Below are 26044 nucleotides of genomic sequence, written 5' to 3'. Positions count from 1 at the left end.
GGCCCCGCGGCAGCGCCCCCGCATGCGCAGCGCGGCACAGGGCGCGCCGTGGCCTGCGAGCGTCGCGGCGCTGTGACGTCACGCGCGCTGAGGCGGGCAGTTTCGAAAGGAGGAAGGGGACGCGGCGGCCGCCATTGTCCTGCGCCTCTGCCCCGGGTAGGTGAGTAAGACTCGGCTGTCTGTTGGGTCCCTTCAACGCAAGAGACGATCCCCGGGATTGGGGGGTTGCTAACGGCGGTGGGTGTCCACGCCGGGAGGGGCGAGCTTCTGCGGCTGGGCTCGCTCCAGGTCAGCGAAACTTATGGGGGTGCGGCCCTGCGTCAAACACCGCCGTGCTGAAGGAAAAGCTTATGGCTGGTGGGCTGAAAACGGCTTACCGGGCCTGCCTCGGCTATGTGGAGAAAGCGGGTTTTGCACATCCGTATGAATGTGCTAGCGGCGCTCTTGTTCATCCCCGTTCCCATGGCATTCCGTTTTCAGTTAAAGTAAGCGTTCGCATTCTTCCAGCTGCTTCTAATAGCTAAAGGAGCAATTCTGTGACCTTTAAGGGTGTCTTTTTCCAAGGGTTTGCACCTTGCTAAACACCCGGGAACTGCCAAGAAGGTGGCAGCCGTAAGAAACGGTGTGAATCTCTCTCCTTTCTTAATATAAACTGTTTTTTACTAATTCACTGTCTTAAGAGTAGTGCACAGTCTTACCTTGTCTCCCCGCGATACTTTCCATTGCAGTGCTGTTAATGGATTGAACTGAGGCCGCAAGCGCAGATCTCCAAGTGCAAATACAAATCACAGTACTGATCAAATATTATAAGACTGTATGTACAGCAGTAAGTCACAGCTTCTGGAGATGTGTTGTTTTCATAATGATTTGTTCCCAGTTTCATTGCCAAAGGTTATATTAAAGGTTCTTGTGATCCAACTTTAAATAATGGAAGAGGCTTGATTTCATGGGTAACTAGGTTTGAGAGTCAGTTATCTTTAAGATGAATTAAGCATGCATGATTAGGTCCAGAGTCAATAAGCTTGTGACAAAAATATTCTGTTAGTAGCTTCTGTGGTATTTTTTTTTGCTGCAAGTAAACATGTAGGATAATTTGTTAATTCTGAATACCAATGTGATCACTGGAGTTTGAGCGTTGCCAGCTGTTCATTTAAATAAACTAATTCCCCTGACAGAGAATATGTAATTTTTTACCAGTAGTCTTTCTCTTAGCTTATTTTCAAGGTTTCTCTTTAAAATGCCCACATCAGCTATACCCCATTGTTTTGACATTGTCTTGCATCTAGCACTCTTCTTTTGAGGAGACAAAAACCCAACAGTGAATGGACATCTATTTTTTTTTCTTCAAATTTTCTTCACAACTGTGGTGGTTCCTGAATGTTTCCCTGTCTCTCAGGCTGTATGAAGATGTGAATATTTGTGAAATAAGCTGTTGGATGACTGTTTTGCCAAAGCAATGGCTTCTCAAGAATTTACTGTGAGTCTTAATGCTGTGTACGATTAAGTAGAAATAAACTAAAAGATGCTGTAGCTGCTGTATTATTTAAACATTGTCTTTCTTACTATTATTTCAACATTTTACACATTTAAAACAGGTGTTATATACTCACCAAAAAATGAAAAAATCAAAAACGTGGCAAGATGGAATTCTGAGGATTACAACTGGCAGAAATAAGGTGAACAACCTGGATTTAATACTGTTTGATTCAATATTATCTGCCACTGCTGGACTGTCAGTGGCAGTCTAGTAGATCTGCAAAATAAAATTAGTTATTTAAAGTTATATTTTTTCATTGCAGGCTATCTTGTTTGATGATAAAGGACAATGTTTGGAGAGTATTTTTGTGAAATCTCAGGTACGTTTTGTTTGGAGTTTTGTTTTTATGCGTGATTGTGGTTTGTGTTTCAAGAAGCGTTTCAAACTCATTTGGTAGCTAAGGTAATACTTTTTCTTATTGTGTATATGAAAGTCTGCTGCAATGCAAATAATGGAAAACAAAAATTTATTTTTTGCTATTTATTGATAGGCCTTTTTCCAGAACCCGTGTAGAGGTTTTATGGAATTTTATTCCTATTGGGTAAAAGCAGTGTGTTACCGTGATATATTAAATAAGTATAACTTGAAACTAAGTGCTAATGCTTTCTAGTATTTTGTATCTTTTAATCTGATTATTTATATGGCAGCTGTGATATACTGGGTATACATTTCTGAATTTTTTATATGTAAGTATTTAGAAGACTGTGTATTTGATTGTTATTTTTTCTTATGTAACACTCACATACACACTGCGGCTTTCTCTTTTCTAGGTGAATGCTGGAGATAATTTAGAAGGTGAACGATATTTGATCACAGTGGAAGCAGTAAAATTGAATGAAAAATCTTTTGAAGATCAGCCAAGGAAAGCAGAAGCTCCAGCAGTGAATAGAAATGGTGTAAAACCTGGTGTTCTGCCTCCACGACATCTGTCTGTTGGCTTGAAAAGGAAGTTTACAGTAAGTCTTTGTTTCCAAAGTTATATCTGATATTAACATGCATTTTAAAAGACAAGGGGCACATCTTTTAATGAATGGTAAATATATAAATAGTCTTCCTGTATTTTTGGAACTGTAAGCCGGAACGTGTTACCAGTAGCTATTTTTCTTGAAGTTTACTAAGTCTGTTTGATTTAGCAGGACTGCTGTTGCAGAGGTTGCACTGAAAATCACAAAGGCGTGAGATTATTTCTATCCATCTGTGGAACAGTCATGTGCTACATGACTAGAATATATTTTATGAAGTGTGCCCTATTGTCAACATTTGATTATGTGTTGATTATGTGAAAATGTGAAGTTGATTTCCAAATAAATTAATTTAAAGTTTCTCTCCTAGGGTTTCCAAGGGCCACGCCAAGTTGGAAAGAAAATACTAGCAATGGAAGACGGATTAAAATCAATGACGTTACCTTTATCTAAGCAGTGTCAGGGTACTTTGTCATCCAAGTTTTATGTTACCTCTCCATTATTTTCTACAGTTTCTAAGAAGGATACAGAAACAAATATGTTTGCAGACTTTCATGAAGATGTGTGTATGGGTAACGATACAGAGCACATGTCTGTCTCCTCACTGCTTTCTGCTCCATTTCTTGACAGATGTGAGAAGGCAGAGAAGCAAAACTCTGATCAGTCCATTGTGAAGCCAGAACCTTCTCAAATTACTGGGGACACCAAATCTAGTAGTCAGACAGCTGGTCACAGGGCAGCTTCAGGCAACATAAGGAGCACAGCACAGATAATTGCTCTTTTGAAGTCTAAACCAACGCAAGGATGCAGAGAGCAAACACCCGCAGTCACAGAATGCCTTTCTAGGTTTCAGGCATCAGGAAACACAGGTAGCTTACATAAGAGCACAATCCTGCATGGTTTTTCAGGCAACAGTGCCAAAAGACTCATGCAAAATATTCAGGACCTGCCTTTTACGAAGGGAACTGTAAATGATAAAAAGGAATGGAATGCTGAAATGCTTCTAAATTCATCTGAACAACCTTGTGTTAAAGAAGTCACAAGACATGACAAAGAGGCAGATAATTTAAGTCACGACTTACAAGATCCCTGCAATACAAATAGTTGCTTCCTACCTGAATCCATTGTAAGTAGAATGAGTGACAGTCAGTTTGTCCTATCCTCAGGTGACGTTTCATGTTCAGCAAGTCCAATCACCTCTGAAAAAAAACACTCCAGATACAGAGGACGTTCAGTGACTAGCAGTCCTAAGGAGGATTCATCTGTGAAGTTGCAAAGTGAGCTTCAGCCCAGACAAAATCCAGGAGAGCCTAGTGATCTGCAGCTCTCTGAGGACTTAACATTGACTGAAACTGGAATTGTAAAGGAGGAATTAAGTACACATGGCAAAGACTGTGGTCTGGGTGAACAGATGATGGAGGTTAACTTCAGTCTACTGGAGGCTTTTGATTTTAATGACACCAACAATGAAGACCTGTGTGAAAGAGATGTGAGTAAACTCACTGAAGGAGGCATGCTTTCACAAAGTCCAGATTGCTTAACAGAAGATGATGTAGCACAAAATGCTGCACTGAGGCTTCATTCTTGCTGTCAAGTAGTGACGCACAGTAAAAATGGAGAAGTCAAATGTTCAACATCTGATGGAGAGAATGATGGAAATCCCTGCGCTGGGGTTATGCCATCTCAGCTTTGCGACAGCGATGTCGGAGATACAGGGACAATTGCAGAAGACTCTGCAAACCAGACCAGATTTGAAGTGGAACTTTTGGATGATGGATGCAACATAAAAGAAATTAATGAAGGCCAATTAAATACTGAAGGCACAAACAAGAAGGATCTTGATGGCTGTGCAGTGTGTACCGTTAATGGCATGTCACAGATAAAAAGCAAGCACTCTGATCTCTTTCCTGGAGACGTAAATGTTAATGAATGTCACCCTAAACTGAGTACGTTTGAGAAAACTGGAAGTATTTCATGTATTTCTACCAGCAGAATAACTTCTGCAGTGGACAAAAAGACCGAAGATGATGTTATACAGCTTGGATGCCTGAAATCCCCAGATGTTGATTTAGAGCGCTTCTGGGGTACTAAGACTGATGACATTAAACCAGGTAGTCCTTTGCTGGCTTTGTCACAAAACTTAGATCCTAGCTATGGCTCATTCCAATATATTGCAGACCACCAAGACGTGTTTGGTGTTTCACATAGGGAAGATGCTTTAATTTCCAGAAGTTCTGTCTGTCCTTTAGGAAAAGGCCATTCATCTCTACACGAAACAGAAATAGATGAAAATGACTTTGAAAGTTTAGAGAGCATAAATGCCTCTCAGGAAGCCTGCAAAGGTGAAAGAATAGGAACGGATTGCCTGAAATGCATGGCAATGGCTGACAATTCATCAGATCTTCCTGATTTGGTAAACAATATCACTCTTCTAAGAGCTTTGACTCAACATAGCACAGCATTAGAAAGCTTACAAAAGATTGAGGAAAATAATAGCACATTATATGAAGCAGAGACTTCTAAAGAGATATTTGAACACCTTGTGAAGGCTAAAGGTTAGGTCAGCTTCTATTTTGAAGTGAATTCTGTATGACTTTATCTGTTTGACTGTACTCTTATCTCTCCTGCTAGGCAATTTCTGTTCAAAAATTGTACTTTTGGAGTGATGCATTATGAAGGTTCCATCATGCAGTTTTTAGTATTTAAAGCAACAATGCAGCCTTCAAGTCTGTGTCTTTGCTTGCTTTAGTTCAGTTAAATCCTAACTGTGCAATTATTTGCATGGGTAAGGTTTGCAAGCCCAGTAAATATTCAGATGTTTGCATGTAAAAAGAATACTATAACTGTAACTTACTGTGCCTTTCCATCTTTTGTAGCTATAAAACAGTTTACGGAAATACCTTACTCAGAAAGTATACAGGCATCTTCCGGTTCATACTTTGATTCTTCTGGCCTTATGGTAACCAATTTTTGATTACATATCTATCTGTACAAGATAAATTCATTTTCTACCAGGCTTATTGAATAAAATTAATGGTTTATGAAACTATAGAGGTTGAGCTAGTAATTGCTTAGAGGCATTGACAAGGAAGTTGATAGAAAACGGAAGATGTCCTCTTGTGGACCCTATTGCCAATAAATGTTCAGGAGGCCTGATGTATGACAAACTCAATGCAAATTGTAATATTTAGTTATGTTTAATATCACATTAATAGTGTGGTGGTGCTTCTTCCCTACCCCATCATCTTTTACCATTCCTTTTTCTTTCATTATCTTTTTGACTGTAGGCTTTCTAGGAATTTTAGCACTTGAGTTGAAATATGCTGGCAAATCTGTTTGTATCTGATGATTTTTGTCCAGTGCTATTAACAGTCTTCTTCTTTCAATCTGTCAAAGTGAAAGAAGATTTAATTCTCTTTTTCCTGACCCATGTGAAAAGCAAATGTAATTTCTTATCCTATTATGGATTGTTCTGGCTTTCAAACAAAAAGGCTGTAATTTAAAATGCTTTCCCTTGTATAAATACAAGATATTTTTTAGCTTAATTTTAAATGGTTATTGAATTACTAGACTAATTAGCTTTTGATACTTCTGTATGTAGCCCAACTGTGTGGACAATTTATTACAGAAAACAGAGGCATGTATTCTACCAGCAGCAGCCCAAAGACAGCCTTGGACATCTGACTGCCAACTAAAAGTATGATTTCTGTGGAACTGAAATATAAATAATAGTGTTTCTTAAATTTCAATTCAGTGGTTTACTATTTGCATTGTGTTACAATAAAGCTTAATAGATATTTAAGCAATCTCATAATGGGCTTCTTATCACTTTTTAGTACATTTTTCTATGGGAGGTTTTCCACTGAGAGTTTTAAACTCAAATTTTACAGTACAAAAAAGAAGACTCAACATACTACATCAGAACATCATTTTTCTGTTCACAGATTTGTGCAAAAACTATTGCTGCTGAGTTGCAGGAGTGCAAGAGAAAGAAAAAAGTGTGGTTTTTTTTTCTTTTCTGCACTTTCCAACAAATTTTTTTTGTTGTATGCATGAAAAGCACCTTCATTGACTGTAGATAGTTTCAGAACAGTACTTATTTTCAGTTAATGATAATTCCATCATATTGTGTAGCCTGTTGTGTTTCAAGGGCACCAAGTAAAAGGATCAGCAGCTAGTGAGATAATGTTGAGAGCTCCCTGCTCCCAGCTAGGATGGCAGCAGTACCAAGATAATACAGAGTTTGCAGCTGAGAGATTTTTGTCACCCCTGTTTTCAAGCAATTATGTCTTGTCTGACTTCAGAGAGGTAAAACAATTTTTTCAAAGTTACTTTTACTAACATTAGTGCAAGAAAGTACCCTGTCTATGTAGTATGAAAGAGAGTTCATTTTTAGAATACCACAATCATATCAAAATTGCTAAGAACTGAACATAGTGCTTTGTGGTTAAAACTTGAGTTAGACAATTATTTTTACTTATTTTTACTTTTCTTCGCCATAGGACTGTGCATTTGTAACTTTTTTTTTCACTTTGAAAAATGTACATTGCCATACTGTGTGAGAGTAAACAGAGAGATTTCTTCTAGAGAAAAGTGGCAGAAAGCTTTTATAATGATTGCTTCCTAGTGTTAACAGTGTAATATTCACCTCATCCGAATTTGAAATTTGGCATAAAATTGTTAGAGAGTTCCAAAGCAAGGGTTAAAATTTCCTTCCCTGGATTATGATTCTGTTCCTCCTGGACACAAAGAAACATGGCATGTAACATGAAATAGAATATTTTTTTTCTAATGCAGTTTTCTATATTTCAGTATTTCAAATAATGGAAGAAAACAGATTTTTCATTTTTTTATTTCCAGAATGGGCTAGAAATACTGAAGAATGATATTTAGATACTGAAGAATGATGTTTAGGAATAAGATGATATTTAGGAGTAAGATTCACATAAAGGTAAAATTTATATAGAGGATGAACAGTTTAATTTCTCACAAGTTTTTGAATGTACTTTTTTGGTCAAGTCTCCAGGTTCAAGAAGTCCTCATGAGGGTGATATCAGAGAAGAGAATTTTGAAAAGCAGTCTAATGTTATTGAAGAGTCAAGAATAGATCAGTCCCGTAAGTGAAAGTAGAATGACAGCAACTGGCCTCACAACAATGTTCTGCATGACTCCTGTCCTTCCTGTATTTTTCCTAGCGTTGGCATTGAATATGTATTCTGAAGTTCTACCACGGACAGTGTCAGACTCAATTTCACATTCTGATTTGAGACAAACACAGTGGACTTCATGGGAACCTGACAAGGTGTGAACTAACTGTTTCTTCTAGATCTTTTTGTGGTTTTATTTCCTGTGTGTTCATGGTAGCAATTCCTTATTTTTGAAACTGTTTGGTCTCAACTCTGAGAGACATTTCAGTTGTTTAAAACAGTGACAGAATGCAGTGACAAAAGAGCTATAATCAAGGGTTTTTTTCCAGTCATTCACTTGACATGTTAATTCTTCATCTGTAGGTGATATCATCAGTGGAACTGACTTCCCCGCTTAATCCAGACTCTACATTTTCTCCAGCTTCAGGAAGTGGGGAAACTATTGGAGATATGCAAGAGCCTCTGATACACAGGATGTTGCCAAGTGAGTCAGAACTTCGAGATTTGGTTGGGGTTTTTTTTTCAGTAAGAAATTATAGTTTATAATTGCACTTCACAATATTTTTTTCTGGAAAATCTCTGAGGGTTTTGAAGCATAGTGAGTTGCACTATAATAGACAGTTGCCCTGGCTGCTTCGTTGCTGAAATATGCTGAGGTGTGTCTGGGTAACTGGAGTTTGATTTGTGCTTGTCACACGTTTTTCATAGAGGGGTGTGTTACATTTTTAAGCACAATTTTAAACAGCGTTTTCCAAATCAGCTGAAATAGCCTTGAATTCCATGTTCCACTCCCCCTTCCCCAATTATATTCTCCTGGAAGAGAGCGATTTTAATTTTACAAAGAAAAACCAGCTTCTAGTTTGGGGGTGGGGGTGAAGGCTGTAAGCTAAACTTTTAGTTTATATTAGTGTTTTCAGTTATTTACCTGCTTTTAGTTTTCTTCCATATTCAGCTGTCATCTGGCCCACTTTCAGTTGACACCTATCAATGACTGTCTTATCTATAGTGAACTTAGTCAAACACAGTTTTGTGGGTGATCTTGGAACAAGGAGCAAATGTGAAGCTGGCTGTTTTCCAACTGGCAGCTGTCACTGATCTGCCAAGAATGTCAGATTTATGACCTCTAAAATACAGTAACATTTAAATAATTTCTACCAAATGTTTTCTTTTATACAAATAGAGTGCTTAGAAATGTGTTCCGAATACAGGGATTTAAGTATATTGAAAGAATCACAGTTTAAATTGCTCATGTGGTATGGAAATTTAGTGTGGTGCTGCGCAGGCATGATACAAAGACATTGCCAATTAGAAGACAGGATGTAAAAGAGAATTTAGAATTCTTTCCTTGTCTTAGTTTTTTGTACGTCTGAAGTTTAATGTACCATCCATACTTCTACAAGTTGCTTGTAAGATGTATTTGCCCTACAGCACAGGAGAAATCCAGCTATCCAGGGGAATGCAACCTCTCAAGATTCAAACGCCCAGTTAAAACACGAGCTCGAGTTCCGTTTGTCAGTCTTCCTGCCACTGAGAAGGTTCCCGATGCAGTTTATCCAACTGACAGTGAGGAGGTCCAGCAATCTTTTGAGTCTTCAGTAGTCAATTTATGCAACGAGTCAGCGGTATTTCCTATTAGTGCTTTTGGCCCTGGGGACAGAAATTATGAAACCTCTGTGTTTGGAGAGTATACGGAAGATGAACAAAGGGAGTTTGTACAATCAGTATTCCCTAATTTGACTTCACAATATAGACAAAGCAAGTGGCTAAAATATCAAAACATGGCTCAGTGTGACTTGATAGCTCAAAATAGTGATGATAGCGAAGTGACTGATGACATCTGTGCTGAGAATGTCCTTGGAATGCTGCTGGGTGATACAGGAGAGAGCAGTGCCGTGAATAAAAGCGCTCCCGGCTCTGCATGTCTACTGACAGCAAAGAGCATGCTTGATAAATGCTGTGCAAATACCAGCAAGGAAGATTTCATTTCAGAGAGGAAGTTACTTTCTCTGCACTTAAGTCAGACACCTTTGGCTGAAGCAACACAAAAGGTGTTAAGTCATCTGAGCTGCTACACTGTAACAGGATACGGCCAGGTGTGTAACTGTTCAAGCAAATACAGTTACAAGTGACAGAAACACATTTTTCTGGACAAAGTAACTGCTTTTACCTGATTTTCTGCAAGATACTATCAGTATGATTGGATGAAATGTTTCTGCATACCTAGTAACTCAAGAGAGTCTTAGCTGCGGAACAGCAGCTGTTAATGTGTATTGCATACAGTGCCAGATGCAGATTTTTAATCTGAACGTTGATAGCAGGAGGATGAAATCAGCTGTTGGGCTGTTTTGTCATCTATAGTTGGTCAGAACGTGTTTTCAAGAACTGTTTTTCTTAATTGTGAAATCGACATTGTTTTAATTATCTCTGATTTTAAAATATTTTAAATTTCTTCTGTTTTAACTGTGGTAAAGTAAGTTATGGCATTGAATAAGCACCTAAAAAATTAGCACGACTGATTATGACCAGTAGACTGTCTTAAACAAATGGAGTAAATCGGAAAAAAAACCCACCATACCAACCACATGTAGTTTTAAAAGTTGTTAAATGATTGTGTTTGAGAGTTAATGCAAATATTAGATTTCTCCTCTTTATTTTTTTGACACAAACTTAGAATGCTGTGTTTTCTAGTTCTTTAAAACTGTACAGTAAAATATTCATGTGAAATATGTGGAAACAAATAGTGTATTTCATATAGACACTAGTATACACATTATGTATATATATGTAATTAGAATATATATTAACTGTATATACTGGATTTTAAAAAGCTTATGAAGAGAGTTATCGTTATGATGCCCCCTGCAGCATTGATAGGTGGAAGAACTAGCTCGATGGCAGGCACAGGGATAGCTTGTGGTAGGCACACTTTCCCCAAAGCTCTCTAGTCTGGTTCTTCCTTCCATAGCCTTGTACTACCTTTGCTACAGTCTCATCTGATTAATTTATTTCTGTGCAGAAATAGTGTTAGAAACAGGGTTTGTGTGCTCCTTCCCTGTGTCCAGTGCTCAAAACGTGATTTTGAATTATATAATTTACTCTAAAGCCTTTGAAAGTATTACCTGTGTTAGTGTAAATGCAGGCTGTTTGTCAAGGAGCAGATTTTAACTTCATGGTACATCCCAAATGGCAGTCCGAGCTCTATACTGTAGCTCCTGGTATGCTTAATTTTACTCCTATTGGCAGTCCAGTTGAATTATGCTCCTGTATTTACAGTTAACAAAATCTGCAAACATTTGTGGTGAAGGGATTTTGTATTTTGCTTTTAGAAAACTGATTCTTCATTGACAATCTTCATGTTGAAGCTTCTGGTTGCAGAATGAGGCTCCAAATTGTTTTCTATTTAGTTGTACTTACTAATGAGAGCACAGTATATAAAAGCAAAAGAAAAAGAGAAGGAAAATGAATAGGTTTTGGTGTATCTGCATAGTAGCTGTTTATCAAATGTTGTCTCATTCAGGGTTTTGCAAGTTTTAAAGGGTTTATTTTTCTGCTTTATAGGACATAACAATTTCTGAGTTGTCTTTTCCTAATGTGGATAAAGTAAAATATGCTGATCTTCCTAAAAGAAAGATTTCCATACCAACTGTTTTTGAGTCTCATGTTCACTACAAACAGATTTTTAAAGCTGCTCTGACAGGTATGTCTAAAGACCATGACATGTAAAATGCTGTCATTTTTAAACTGAAGCTTCACAAAGCAGGATGAGAGGGAGAGAGATCATCAACATCATCTGTTGGAACAACTCTGTGCATTTGGTTTTGGACATATATGCTGAAATATATTTAGTCTATACCCAAATGCTAAGACAAACCAGTACATTTCTGTACAACTATGTAACCTTGCGACTGTTTAGCGGTCTTTAGATTCCTATCTAAGCTTTTCATTTTTTAACATATATTTAGTGTTTGGATATACTTAAATGTGATTGGAATGAAAGTAGGGCAGTTAGAACAAATTAATTGCATGTGCAATATTTGAATTTTGCAAGTCATAGTTTATTTTGGGGCTCTTTAAATTTTTGATTTAGATTTGGGATTGAAAGGTTCAAGTGAAAATGTATTTAATGTTGTATGCTTGTGTGACCATTTTAAGGTTGTACTAATTATTTTTTTATTCTCCTTTCTATGTTAAGAGCAATTAAACATAATGCTATTTGGGTTGTCACAAAGATTACACAAAGCTCTTTCAAAAGTGGATGTATCATTTTACACATCACTGAAAGATGGGCAAAGCATGAGCAAAGAAAGCTGCGTTCCACTCTGCAGTCACATGCGTCCTGCTAAGCTTGTTATGGTTAAAAAAGAAGGTCAAAACAAGGTGCTGTTCATTCCTCATTTGTTTACAGTTTTGGGTGTTCATTTGGGTTATAGACTGCATTGTGCAAACAATTACAGGGTAATTCTGTATGATTTACAATTGCAGGTTCAAGTGATGTGTTCCAGAGATCACTTAAGATCAGTTGTAGTATCCACTAGTGTCCAGAATTGTTGATGTAATAGTTTTCTCCATGCAGAAACAGCTTTATGTATGTAGAGAGAAAGACCTGAATTTATAATTTTCTAGGTTATATGGGATTTCTGTAAGGTATGAATACACACGCTGTCTTCAGATGGCAAGTCCTGGGAACACATTTGTATTTTGCAGCCAAACACAATGAAAACACAGGTGTTTATCTGATTATTTCTGTGGCAGTGAGTATTGGTCCGTTGCTTTACTTTTTTGTTTCTCCTTGTTTGTTTTAATGTGCTAATGGTCTTTTTTTGTTTGCTTGTTTGTTTGCTTTTTCCCAGGGTCGTTTGTTCTATACCTGTGATGCCCCAAAATCTGAGCAGTGTTTGTTTTTCAAGTGGATAGAAGATGTGAACCCCTCGCAGATAAAATCCAGACCTAGTGCAGTGCTTCATGATATGAAAAGTGTTGGGACATACCTCAGAAGTCAAAATATTGCTCTCTATGAGGGATGCCAGCTCTTGGTGAGGTATTCTGAAACACTATGTGCTTTCCACAAATGCTGTGTGAATTACAGGATTTATAAACAGTCCAGTAGCTCTGGATTTCAGTAGCATTTAACAGACACTTTCACTAACAATGTTTAAAGAGGCCACAGTTCTGTGTAGAAATGTGAAAGCCTGATTAGTGAAGGAATAATATTCACGCCAATGGCATTTCAGGTTGGCATTCTTCAGCAAGAAGCAAAACTGCTTACCAGCAACTTGAGCAATTGCTTGATGAAATCCCTTAGAATTGTTGCATTTGAATTACTGCTCTTTTAATCTTTTGTAAGAGTATTTGATTTGTTCTTTTAGTGATTCTAATTTTAATGTTAAAAATCCTATGTGGCTTAACTGTAGGGGAAGCAATTGAATTATGGCTGAATATGAGAGCAGTATTTTGTATTCAGGATAACTGCATTTAAAACTTGGTAATGTAAGATGATGAACAGCCACCAAGATCTGCGCCGTATAGTTTGGTCCAATCTGTGGAGCTTTCTTCTTTTGATGATGAATCCAAAATGTGCCAATCATTTACATACTCCTTCTTAAAATTATAATTTAACAGGAAAGCCTTTGAAGTTCAAGCACAACGGTGTAGTAAGTTCAAGAAATTTATGAATACACCTGATAGATTTGATGGTGATTCCAAAAAAAAGTTGTACCTCAAACTAAGTAGAAAGGAGCATTATTCTTTCTATAGCAAAGGTAAGCAAACCTTAAGCATCAGAATTGTCCATGTCATGTTGTAATCTAAAGAGAAAAACTGAATCCTATTTTTAAACTCTTGACAACCCTGATAATTCAATTCTCATTTTAGAAGAGCAACAAAGTATCTTATTAATTAGTCTTTTATTGTAAATGTTAAACTATCTTAGAAAAATGTAAATTCTACATCCTTGGGTTTAGAGTATATTAAATCGATGAATCATGAACTTTTGAGAAAGCCCAATATTCAAATAGACGATATTTAAGGAAAACTTGATGTAAAAATTGGTATTTCAGTAGTTGTTGCATACCTCTTCTAAACTATCAAAATGTCACAAAGTTGGACATTCAGTGATTTGATCCAGATAGTCTCAATAGTTTGTTTCACTTCAGTAATTTTTTAATTCATATCCATATGGTCATAGTTTGTTCACTTTGCTGTTGAAAATTATACGAAGGAAATCAGGCAGAAACAAATGTGTTTGTGCACAGTTTATGTTCAGACTGAAATGTTCTAAGACATCAGGGGGTTGTAACTTCAAGTTCTGAAGCTCTGCATGGGCAAAACTTTTACTTGTGTATGATATTTTTTTTTTATTGTTTTTGTTACAGGCAAAGATATATGCACCATTATTGCTCCTAACTTAGAAATCTCCCGTGCTGTGCTCTGCAATTTAAGATATAGGAATAGTGTAGCAAGCTTTAGCTTCATCAGATATGCCAAATAAAATGGAACATTTGCATGCTTCAGTATGTGTTGGTCTTGACAGGGAAGGGAAAATGTACATTTATTTCAGTACTTGTTATTCTTTGGCAAGTCTGGTTAACTAGATTTGTAGTATACTTCAGTGATTTGTTCAAAATACTCTCGAAATTGATAATGCTTCAGATTTGTCAGAAGTCAAACACTGCTAAGTGCACCAGGAGAGAACTTTACAGTTACCCTCAATATCAGACAGTAAATACTGGAAGAATTGCAAATTATTTATTCATTCTTTTAGAGCTGAACTAAGGCTTCTTTAGGGCTTTGCAATAGCCCCTGCTTTCATATTAGCAGTGGATTAATTTGCAGCATAGTAAATGCTGAGCAATTTTGTCCAGCTTGATTTTCTTTGAAAGACAGCAGTAGAGGAAGCTTATGAGACTCTATATTTTTTTGACAGATGATATTTGGGTTATTTCGAAGACTTTGAATTTTGATCCTCTTGATACTTTCATTGCAAGTAGTGCTTTCTTTGGACCATCCTCCAACAATGAAGTGGAATTACTACCACTGAAAGGCTACTGTCCCTCAAACTGGCGATCAAATAGTGAGTTCTGCACCAAATGATTCAGAATTGCAGGAAACAACTGTCGAGGGAAAAATTTGGCCAGCAATGAAGGATGAGATTAGAATTTCTGAAATCTAATACATGCTTTTAGTCACAGTATTCTTTTCCTTGTATTGTTGAATATGTGATTTGAATACAGTACTTAATGCAATTAAGCCTGTAAAGTATCTAGTAAGAAATTCTAAATGGGTGATAAGAAATGAAGATAATATAAATAATGTAGTAAATAATACACTGTAGAATGCAAGTTGACTGTCATAGCATAGGTAGCACGAATATGTTGTTACTGTCCTTGAAAAACAAACAGAAATCCCAAACAACTCACCATGGAAAATTTATGTTTATATAAAAATCCATCTATTAAATCTGTGACTTGGCTTTCCCAACCTTCCTTTCTGTGCCTTTGTTGCTATAGTCTAGAATGACTAAAATTTTGGTCTTTCAGAATTCAGAAAAACCAAATTTGTCTAGTTTTAGGTTTTTTCAATATTGTATTTTAAAAAGAAAATATTACTAAACCTAGCACTGATGGTTTTTAAAGAGCTGCTGATTTTTTTATTCTTTAGGAAGCTGTTCCCAACTAAGTTGCAGCTGTCCTTCTTTTTGTTTTTAACATGTTCATTCGGGGGTAATTTTGTGATATTTTGTCATCAGTGCTTTGCAAACAGTAAGGTTAGTGCAGAGAGAAACAGTGTGGCTCTGCTATAGATGCCACAGAAAAATGACAAATCTGCTGCCAAACATGATGCAAAAGTTTATTTTTGCTGGTGAATTGAGCTGAAGTCCTGGCTTTGTCTTGTCTTTTGTTGTTGCTGTAAAAGAAGGAGATAAAGAATGTCTTATGTAGTCATTCTGAAGCTAGTAACAATATACCTTTGCTTACATTTTTTTTTAATGCAATGTGAAAATTGTGTGCTTTGATCACAAAAGGCAGGTGAATTGAGTGTTTTAAGTTAACAAATTAAGTCTTTTTAGGCTTTCTGTGTACTCCTTAGGGAGAGAGTTCCTGCAAGGCAGAATTCAGTGAGCCTACATTAAACTCCTGTTCTGAATTACATTCAGAAGACCAAAAGCTACGAAAAAAATAATACAGGACGATGCAAGTTCTTTGTGGGCATACATGCTATCAAAATCATGGACTTCAAATACAATTGGAGGTGGTTTTGTTTGTTCCCTGAATGTTAGTTGCAGGACTGGATCTCTCGAGCAGTCAGTCTGGAAGAGTTAGTACACAGCTTTTCAGTCAATGCTGTTGAATTCAAGGAATTTTGTTTTTTCTTAATAAATTTTGGTCCTAACTTTCTCTGTGTTCATAAATACAAATTATTTCATAATTCTATAACGATTGCAAAACTAAACCCATAAGCTGTATGATAATAAAGCTTTAAGTAATGTTTGGTTGTTGGCAGTGATAACAGCAAAATAGAGGTAGGTGGGTTAGTAAACATATCAGAAACCTGTTACTGAAGTAATGCCCGAGTCCCGGAACCTTAGAAAACTGGGAGTGAATTCAGAAAAATATAATTGAATACTTGTTCTGTTCTTATACTCTCCCCTAGGCATCCACCTCTGTACAGCTGGGAAACAGGCTAGATGGAACTTGAGTCTGGCCCATTGGAGGTGTTCTTATGTTCTTGTCTTTTTTTAAGAAAACATTTGCTTAGCTATTGTGATACAGATGGTATACATAGAAAATTCACTTCCTAAATTCCAAAGCTTTTTAAACATCTCAAGTGTTTCTAAAATGAGTAAGGATTTTTATTTATTTAAGCTTCCTTCCCAGAAGGTTCCTAATGTCGGAGTCAGAAATACTTCAAAATAACACACCTTTAAAAGAAGGGCTAATAGGTCTCTCCTCATCTATTATATTTAGTCAGACATGGTAACAGGGTTAACTTGGTTTCTGTTACAGGAGGCTAATTACTCTTTTGGCATTGTGTAGTTAATTTATCTAGCTGATCTGAAATTTTGGCTGATTTCATTTTTTCCTAATTTTATTTTTCTGTGGCCTTTTCAGTGATTGTTCATGCCTTGCTGGTTTGTAATGCTAGTGGTGAGCTTACAGCTTTAAGGAATATGGAGGAGCACTTCAATCCATCTACGTTACCACTAATGCCATATCTATTAAAGATGTAAGTTACTCTTTCAGTGATACTGTGAGCATATAGTATGTCAATAGGTACAGAAGAAAGCCCCATAGAAATACTTTTGAGTTTGTCCTATTAATAAGTAGATCAGAAAAAGTACAAGGCATGAACTGCTGACAATGCAGTTTTCATTTATGTGGAAATGAAAATATATCACTTGCTTAACTCTAACTTGATTGTAAGGTTCGTTCTTAAAACTTAACCTGCAGCCCACATTTTACAACCTACAGATTTATTTTGGCTATTATGATGACGATTAGGCTGCTAGCACAGTCACTCAGTGATCTGTATTAATGTATATGTTTCACAGGGCTTCAGTGGAACTGGTTTTCCTTCCCAAATTTTAGAGTAGTTTGACATAACACCTAAAAATAAAAGATGTTCTTGGAGAATCAGAGCAATATAGGGATATTTCCAAGACTGCTTATGATTCACTGTATAAAAAAAGTAATTAAGTGAATCCCTGCTACCTCTGACTACATTCTTCTACCACTCTTAATTCTGTCAGTATCGTGGCGTTGAAGTCGGTCAGATTGAAAGCGTTAACATACAGCAAGAACGATAAACCCCAAAAGCCTGTTTTGTATGGTCCAGCTTTCACCCAGGGAAGTAATAAAGGGTAGGAACATACAGCCCAGGTATATGGCAGGGTGCAGGGGGCAGGAACTTTTAATTTTCAGCTGTTAATCATAAAGCCTCAGCATTTCAGTGTCAGGCAAGTAGGAATATCAGAACCATGAGAGGAAAATTATACATAATGCAGTATTATACCACAGCTTTTGACCGTTGTATTTTTCTTAGGAATTTTCGTTCTGAAAATGCTACTAATAGAGTCAACAAAAGAAAATTTATTCCACCTGCCATCAACCTGAAACGCACAATGACGTATGGACCCGTCAGCACTGAAGTGGCAATGGAACTAGCTAAAAAGATGATCCAAACGTTCTTGTTGAACCCAGATCAAGCTACATCACTGATTCGGATAGCTCAGATGATGACCTCATGTGAAAATCTCAAACCAGTGGAAGAACACCAGATCTTGCCTATCACAATTATACATGGTATATAGTAAATAATTGTGAAATTTGCTGTTGTTGTATCTTTGCAAAAATGCTAGTTAATATGTAATGCCAGTGTTAGTGGAATACCCCTGAATTCTATCAGTGATGAAATAGTAAACGTCTTTCCTTAATCATACATTCACAGTTCCAGGCAGACTTAAGGGGAGATTCTTATGTCTAGGTAAATGCTGACTTATTTTAAATGCCGTGCAAAAGATGAGCTTGAATAAGCTGCTTCTGTGTATGGAATATACTTTTAAACTCTTCTGTACTGCTGCTGTCCTCACCTACTTTGTGCATTTCCTGAAAATTCGTTTCTTGGATGAGGCCCCTCTGATAATGGCCATGATGTTATAACATCCATTCTATCAGCACAGAGCTTTTGATCCTTGATTTTGCATTCTGCCTTTTGCAGAATTTCACATAAATATGGAGTTCTTTCCTAGCACAATCAATACAAAATATTAGAGTTACTTAGTGTCTTCTCCTTATTTTTTTAATATTAAACCCACTTTTTGTCACGTATCAGCTTTGCTAAATTATCATATAAATTTTTTTCTGTTACGCATTATTCCTTGCTGGTTAATACTTCATTTTCTCTTTGTTTTATCCCTTTTCAACATGTAGAAAAAGGCTAGTAACATCTTAGTTCAAAGATTTATTTTTTTTAAACAGTATTGAAAAGCAGTTACCATACAAACATAAGTTTTCAGATCCTGTCAAAGTAAACACGTTGACAGTAATGATACTTTTAGTACAGCTACCACTAGACTTAAATTGCCTGAGCTTTTGTTAGGTTATCAGGCATATTAATCTAGTTTAAATTATAGTCGTTCCAAAATAATACTCTCAGATTCCTTATTCACCCGCAGACATGGTATTGAGGGATGTGCATGCAGATACTTGTATTATTTTAATGTATTGATGAGACTCCTTAGCAAGTAATGCATGTATTCAACCAGAAAATTTTGGAATTTAGCTTTCCCTCCTCTGTATTTTTTTGTAAATTCACTGCAGGCATTAAATGCGAAGTGTAAGGCAGCTGGTTGTCCCTGAATACTTAGTGCTGCTGAAGCAAGCACATGGCAATGTTTAGGCAGGAATCAGCATACTATTTCATAAGATAAACTTGGGTTACAACAATTGATTAAAACTGTACTTTCTAGAAAAATTTCACTTGTACCTTTGTCTTTTTCTTCCAAAATACCAGGTGTTTTTGGAGCTGGCAAGAGCTATCTGCTGTCTGTTGTGATTTTGTTCTTAGTACAGCTCTTTGAAAGTAGTGAAGCTACCAAGGGTCCAAGGCCAGCTCAGTGGAAACTTCTGATTGCTTCTTCCACTAATGTTGCCATAGACAGGATACTGCAGGGGTAGGTTACTGAGATTTTTACAGACTGTTCCAAAAACAATAGTGCATTTATATGATAAAGATAATTTTGTTGATATTTCCGGTATAACACTTAAAAAGGATTGCGTTCTTTCCCTAGAAAGTGTCCCACACGGGCTTTAATTTTACCCTTGCTCCTCTGCACAGCACACATGTTAAAAGACATGTAAATTCATGCAGCTAGCCTTACAGAGACTAATATTGGGCTCTACTCTCATCAGATTTACTATTAAAATCCATCATGGCAGAAATAGTATTGCTCAGGAATCTTTAGGTATTAGTAGTAGGGGCAGGGAAAGGAGGGGCTGGAGGGAGACACTGAGTCAGACTTGGGAAGCTTCAGCATGAAGCTAACATGAAGTAACTCGTGGTTTGGAATGATAGAGGAGGGAAGGGAAAGTACAAATGGAAGACTGTTTATGAGAGGAGAATCATAAAAGCATTAAGCATTTTTGAGACTAATCATGATGAGGTAATTTACTTTGATTTACTTGAATTGTGGCCTGAGTTACTTCATCTGGTTAATCGCAGAAGTTTGTATTCTTTGGTGTGTCCGTTAGCCTTTTTAGAACCAAGCTTAAATTTTTCAAAGTTTCTTTTTACATTTCTATAATGTGTATCACCTCTCTTTCTTCAAAGTCTACTTGATCTTGGATTTGAGGATTTTATCAGAGTGGGAAGTATTAGGAAAATCACCAAAGCAATTCTTCCCCATAGGTAAGAATCTTATTCTTCGAGGGATGTGAAGCAATTCTAAGATTCATGATAGTATGCATGCTGTAAAATTACTGTTTTGAAGTCATTGAAAATGTGACTGTAATAGGCGTATCTCAGAGTTCCCAGTGCCCCGCACAGTGGAAATTTTTACCTTGATTTGGGAATGTCACTTGTAGCAGAATAGAGCTAATGCTTTTAAACAGGAAGGAGTAGAGGAGAACAAATAATGTCAGTTACAGATTTGGGAGTTTACACAAGGAGGAAAAGCAAAACGGACAGCCTTGAAATAGATACATACTGCTGTAGTGATAAGAACTAGGAGGAAGTAATCACAAATTTAATGTTCAGAGAATTAATGGTAACAACTCATGAGTTCTGTACTACTTATCCAAGTTATCTTTGTTACAGTGTTCTGGGGTTTGTCTGTTAACTACAGACAAACTACTTACTAAAAGTAAGCAATCTACATAGTACTCTCAAACACAATTTGAGAGAACAAAGTTAAGTTCAAGATGAATAAAGGTAAAGTTTCCATTCCTGGGTGTCGGTAGCATACCAAGGGTATAAGAATGAAAAATTTCCCATAGTTCTACTCCACTCTCAAGTCAGCTGTGTACTTGGAGAAGTCATGTATTACATATATGTCTCTGGTTGGGATGGTAGGGTTTGAGCTGATGGGATAAAGTTATCTTTACTTCATTTAATTAAACTTTTAATACCTGGTTTAAAACAGGGATTATACTAGTCTGTCTCAGCTGGATTCAGAATAGGTTAGTACGTTGTTGTAAAGTACTGGTGTGGATACATTGTGATTATTTTTCTGTATTGGGTGCTGAAAGCACTACTATTTTTAATCCTTGTAATGCATGTTTCAAAATCTTTCTGAAGTTTACATGCTGGCTCAGGAAACGATAATGAGCAGTTAAAAGAGCTGCTTGCTCTCATGAAAGAAGATTTAACTCCAACTGAAAAAATGTATGTAAGGAAGAGTATCGAGCAACATAAACTGGGGACCAATAAAACTATACTGCAACAGGTACAGTCAAAGTGACGGGATGGGAAAGTGGGGATTCGCTGTGTCTTATCCACAGGGCCCAGCAAACGGAAGCTGGGAATCCCCTCTCACACTTGCCAAGCTCCTAGTTCTGAAAAATAAAATTAATATTGGGACTAGGATGGGTTTGACTCTACAGGTATAGCTTAGTGTCTTAGCTGTGTATGACTTCTGAGTTGAACATGCAGTTCCTGTTTAGTAATAGGAGACAGAAACCCTTTTTGAACTTTATTGTAATCTGATTTAATATTACCAATCCTAGTTTACAAGAGGGGGAGAGTAAAAATTCTGAGCACAGCGACTCTGTAGCTGTCATCCTGAAACAAATCTGTGTTGTCATAAAGGTAAAAGATAAGGACTGAGCTAAACCTGTCCTAGAGTTGAGTATCAACTGCCAAGAAAACTTCAAATGTATTTTAAGTAACTTTTCATCCAACTATTACCTTTTAAGATTTAAGACTTCCTGTAGAAAAACCTTCTCAATTTCTGTCTTTCCAGTTTTGTCTTTTCTCCTTAGACCTAAACTCAAAAAATCCCAGCTTGTTGTAGAGCAGTCGTAACAAAGCAGATCTGAGCAATCTGAGTTTCTTGTGATTTTTTCCTAGTGGTCATTGTGGCTGCTTTTGCTGCTGGGGCTCAGAAGTTTTGACGAATTGTTTGATCTGAGCTCTCTCTGTACCAGACCAGATCTAGGTATAAAATACATGAATCTGTGAGTGATTCTAATGTGTAAACACCCTGAGCATAAGAAATGGTAACTCTGGGTTGATCTCTATACATACACAGTGCCTTTTAACTGGAAATCAGAATATAATTTTTTGAGATCCAGTGAGTCTACTACACAGCATGCAGTAGAACTGCTAGAAATTAATTTAGGTGTATTCTATGGTCAAAGGTATCTATAGTTGTGTACTGCACAGAGATGAACTATTAAATGATCTTAACTTTTTGTCTACCCATTTTCCCCTCACTAATAACAAAGGTAAAAGTGGTTGGAGTGACCTGTGCTGCCTGCCCGTTCCCTTGTCTGAATGCTCTTAAGTTTCCTGTAGTGATGCTGGATGAGTGCAGTCAGATAACCGAACCTGCTTCTCTCCTTCCTATTGCAAGGTACAGCCTTCCTTTTGTGTTTCAGCAGAGAAACTTTCAGTTAGCAATGATGCAACCTCCAATAACTGCCAAACTTACACATCTTTTTAAGACCATGAAGTCCAAGGTCTCAATTTTTAATTGAGGCCTGCTCTTCGGTGCCTTCCTTGAGATACCATGTTATTTTACCTGTGGAAAGATGGTGATGGAGAAGGGAGCCCAATGGAACATCATCTTTAGAACTTTTTTTTCTCCCCCCCCCCCCCCCCCCCCCCCCCCCTTAACATTCTTATTTAGGTTTCAGTGTGAAAAGCTAGTCCTTGTTGGAGACCCTAAGCAATTACCACCAACTATTCAAGGGTCTGAGAGTGTTCATGAAAAGGGATTGGAGCAGACTCTCTTTGACCGGCTTTGCTTAATGGTATGTACTACTCACTATGTTTTTAGTAAAGATGGAGGGTGAAACTGCAGGTCACTGAAGTCACTGGAAGAGTTCTGGTTTAGATATCGGAGGACCAGCAGATTCCATTCTAGTGCATTTCTCTGTAAATGTCATTTTCACAGTGCATGGAAATTTAAGCATAACAAATGTAAACCAAGAATGGACTGAAAAACAGTGACAGATTCTGCCTTCTGATCTTTTTGTGCAGTTTTCAATTCAGGTAGAAGAATCAGAGGCTATGTATTTGTTCTAGCTTCTGTTGAAGTGATTGTATGAAGGTTAAGCCAGCTTACTGCAGGAATTTTTTCCACTTTCTTGTTTGACCTAGCTTTCATTGTAAAATATTTAGTAATTATTTTTTCTAGTCACACTTTCTATATCATAATTTTTTAGGGACATAAAACAATACTTCTTCGGACACAGTACCGATGTCACCCTGCTATTAGTGCCATAGCCAACGAGCTGTTCTACGAAGGAAATCTGATAGATGGTGTTTCCGAGAAAGATAGAAGTCCTTTATTGGATTGGCTTCCAACACTATGTTTTTATAATGTTAACGGGGTAGAGCAAGTAAGTTTTTAAACACTTCTTGTATAAAAAAAGTCAATGCTGTAGTTTTTCCTCCATACTATTTCTTTCTTGCATTCTGCTGTTTGTTAGAGCTAATTAAGTTGAAAATAATCTTCCCTGTTTCCAGATTGAAAGAGACAACAGCTTTTATAACATGGCAGAAGTTCATTTTGCAGTCAAGCTCATCCAGGCTCTAGTTGCAAGTGGAATAAAAGGATCTGCAATTGGTCTGATTACTCTTTATAAATCACAGATGTGTAAGGTTTGTATAATGTACCATCAATACAACAGTTTTCTTAAGTGTATTTGTTTATTCTAAACAAAGGCTCCATTTCAACTAGGAGGAGTCAAGTAGAAGTGAGAAACAAATGCTGGATAGGTAGACTAGATACTTAAAAAAAAAAAATATCTGGTTTTTCCTTTAAAATTAGTCAAAATCTTTTAATCCAAACATGATTAAAAAAAAATATATCTTTTCATTTGTTTTCCTTCCACATGCATTCCACCTTCTTGGAAAACTGGCAAATTAATTTTCATCAATGAATTAGGGGGTGTTACAAACTGGTATGTGTTACAAGGACAGGTAGCAGAGGCATCTGCTTAGCAAGGCTGCAGCTGTACCTCACCTAGTCATCCAAGGCATGACGTGGGCTGCTGGGATAAGTAAGCGAAAGCGCTGGTTGCCACACTGAATGCACCAGTATTTTGTCAAATCCAGGTTCACTGCATGTATTTTCCTGTGATTAGCTGAGGCTTTACTGTCGTTGCAGTCGCTAGTTTCTTAGTTCACATCTAGTGCAGACTCAAACTTAAGTGTGTTCACTCGAGACGAGTTATTGACTGTGAGTAGCATAACTCATCACCATCCATATTCATTTGTCTACAGACTCAGAATTTGGTTAGCGACATACACTCTGAGGCTTTTGAACTTAAAGCTGTCCAGGTGTCCACTGTAGATGCATTCCAAGGAGCTGAGAAGGAGATCATTGTTCTGTCGTGTGTAAGAACAAGACAAATTGGGTTCATCGACTCAGAAAAGAGGATGAACGTTGCACTGACGAGAGCAAAGAGGCACCTGTTGATTGTTGGAAATCTGGCCTGTTTAAGTAGGAACAGACTGTGGGGAAGAGTAATTCATCACTGCAAAGGTAGTACTTTCTTTTCCTGTATTTTTGAAACCCTGCAGCTCATCTTCTTTAATTAAACTACGCATAATACACTTTACAGTGTATATATACTACATAGTCTATATAGTATGCATACTATATAAACCAGTACATTTATTATATATAAAATATAGTATACTGCAGGAAAATGCAAGCATTTTCAAGTGTGCAAGCTGCATGTTTGCAATTTTTTCTGCAGACTGGTTTTATACTTCAAGGGTATTTGTTAATCAGTAATGAGACTTCTTTGTTCGATGCCATCAGCTAGCTACACAAAGAGCACACTCGTATGGAGAGTTAAAGCCCACTGCTGCATTTCTAGTCCTTGCCCAGTTTGCTTTTACATAGTAGACCCAGGCAAAACAAGTTATAAAAAAATTCTTCTATACAGCAGTATTTCTGAATGGATAGTACTTAAATATAGGAAAGAAAAATGCGTAACACCTTTTTGCAATAGGGGCTTACCAGTTTTGGAAGATAAATTTTGAGCTGCTAGGAAAAAAAAAAAAACAATCCTATTGGAGATCAGCTAACTCTACAAAGTAATTTCTGATTGCTTTGTTTACAGGTCTGGTGAATATGTGTGTTTTATTGGACCACAGAGGGAAATAAGAGTTTTTGAAAATCAGTTTTTTACAGTTTCTACATCTTTGCTGTGAAGATTACTGTAATGGAGTATTTATGTTTGAAAGCGAATCCTGCTTAAAAAAAATAAACACACACACACCCCCCCCCAAACAAACAAACAAACACCTTATGGTGCCAGTCTCCGCCCCTTGCAATTTTGCTAGAAAGTGTTTACAATGCCTGAACAGCCCCAAAGTTGTGTGCATCTCTCTCTTACGAGTTTCCAGCTTCATTAGCACTTGAATTAGTCCGCTTTGAAATGGGCAGTTTGTATCTCAAAGCATTAGTTACATTTAACCATAAATTCTTCCATGGAGGTTTCCTTTGACGTAGAGAAGGGAGAGACGGAATAGTGTCCAACTCCTTGAAGTACATTCAATAAACTCTGGCTGGATCTGACTCCCCAGTACTCACGGAGGCTCCCTCATTAAGAGGCACATCCCTTTTTGGAGCAGGTGGGCCCTTATCTTAGCAGATAGTACAAAGGGAGTGCTCAGTCTCTAAAGCAACTGGTAGTGAATTACTGCAAGAATAGGTACCAGAAGAGTAATTATTTTATTTACCTACTTGGTTGACCTCCTTCGAAGGAGGCATCTCATTAACAGTTGCACTCTGAAGAACAGTTTTCAAAGTAGAAATATTATAGCCATTTGACAGGCTTGGGGAAATAGATGTTTGCATCACCAAAGACTAATTACATGATAAATGCTGTAAAGTGAGATATAATTACCCTGTTTATGTTGCTTTTAGGATGGGAAAATGGATTGCAACATGCAAGCCAGTGTGAGCAGCAGCTAAACGAAATTCTTACATGTTACTTGGAGAAACGGGAGGAAGAAGCACAGAAAAATTAAAATGTATGGCCGTTTTCTGAAGAAAAAATAAATTGTGTGTCTATAACAATTACTGGAATGATTGCAAATCTAGTATTTATAATAAATGTAATAATTTTTTTGTTTGTATCTCAGGGCACTGATACTTCTGTTTTGACCCCTCTTTTGTGACTAAAAATAAATAAAGTTGACTCTTATCTGCTTGATAATTGAAA

General features: G+C 37.1%; 1 protein-coding gene across 18 annotated transcripts; it reads left to right on the top strand.

Moving 5' to 3' along the window:
* Nucleotides 1-31: 31 nt before the first annotated feature.
* Nucleotides 32-26044, top strand: ZGRF1 (zinc finger GRF-type containing 1). 18 transcript variants are annotated; one of them, XM_056356142.1, is made up of 30 exons: nucleotides 33-160; nucleotides 729-826; nucleotides 1287-1477; nucleotides 1596-1676; nucleotides 1800-1856; nucleotides 2308-2493; nucleotides 2870-4610; nucleotides 4749-5054; nucleotides 5376-5458; nucleotides 6634-6807; nucleotides 7519-7615; nucleotides 7695-7801; nucleotides 8010-8130; nucleotides 9075-9739; nucleotides 11205-11343; nucleotides 11839-12023; nucleotides 12497-12684; nucleotides 13266-13405; nucleotides 14569-14715; nucleotides 16754-16868; nucleotides 17685-17944; nucleotides 19155-19314; nucleotides 19971-20048; nucleotides 20937-21084; nucleotides 22085-22212; nucleotides 22489-22612; nucleotides 23027-23203; nucleotides 23331-23465; nucleotides 24090-24351; nucleotides 25747-26044. In XM_056356142.1, exons 3-30 carry the CDS (start codon nucleotides 1457-1459, stop codon nucleotides 25848-25850), a joined length of 6129 nt encoding a protein of 2042 aa, XP_056212117.1. In that variant the 5' UTR covers nucleotides 33-160; nucleotides 729-826; nucleotides 1287-1456; the 3' UTR covers nucleotides 25851-26044. The 18 variants fall into 18 exon arrangements, with proteins under 18 accessions (XP_056212127.1, XP_056212171.1, XP_056212117.1 ...); XM_056356114.1 differs by having other exon boundaries at nucleotides 729-814; nucleotides 1397-1477; nucleotides 2870-5054; XM_056356077.1 differs by having other exon boundaries at nucleotides 729-814; nucleotides 2870-5054.

This window comes from Falco biarmicus, chromosome 1, assembly GCF_023638135.1.
Source record: "Falco biarmicus isolate bFalBia1 chromosome 1, bFalBia1.pri, whole genome shotgun sequence".
Classification (NCBI taxonomy): Eukaryota; Metazoa; Chordata; class Aves; order Falconiformes; family Falconidae; genus Falco; species Falco biarmicus.
Note: the sequence above shows the minus strand (reverse complement) of the source record. Positions and strands in the feature narration are given on the sequence as shown.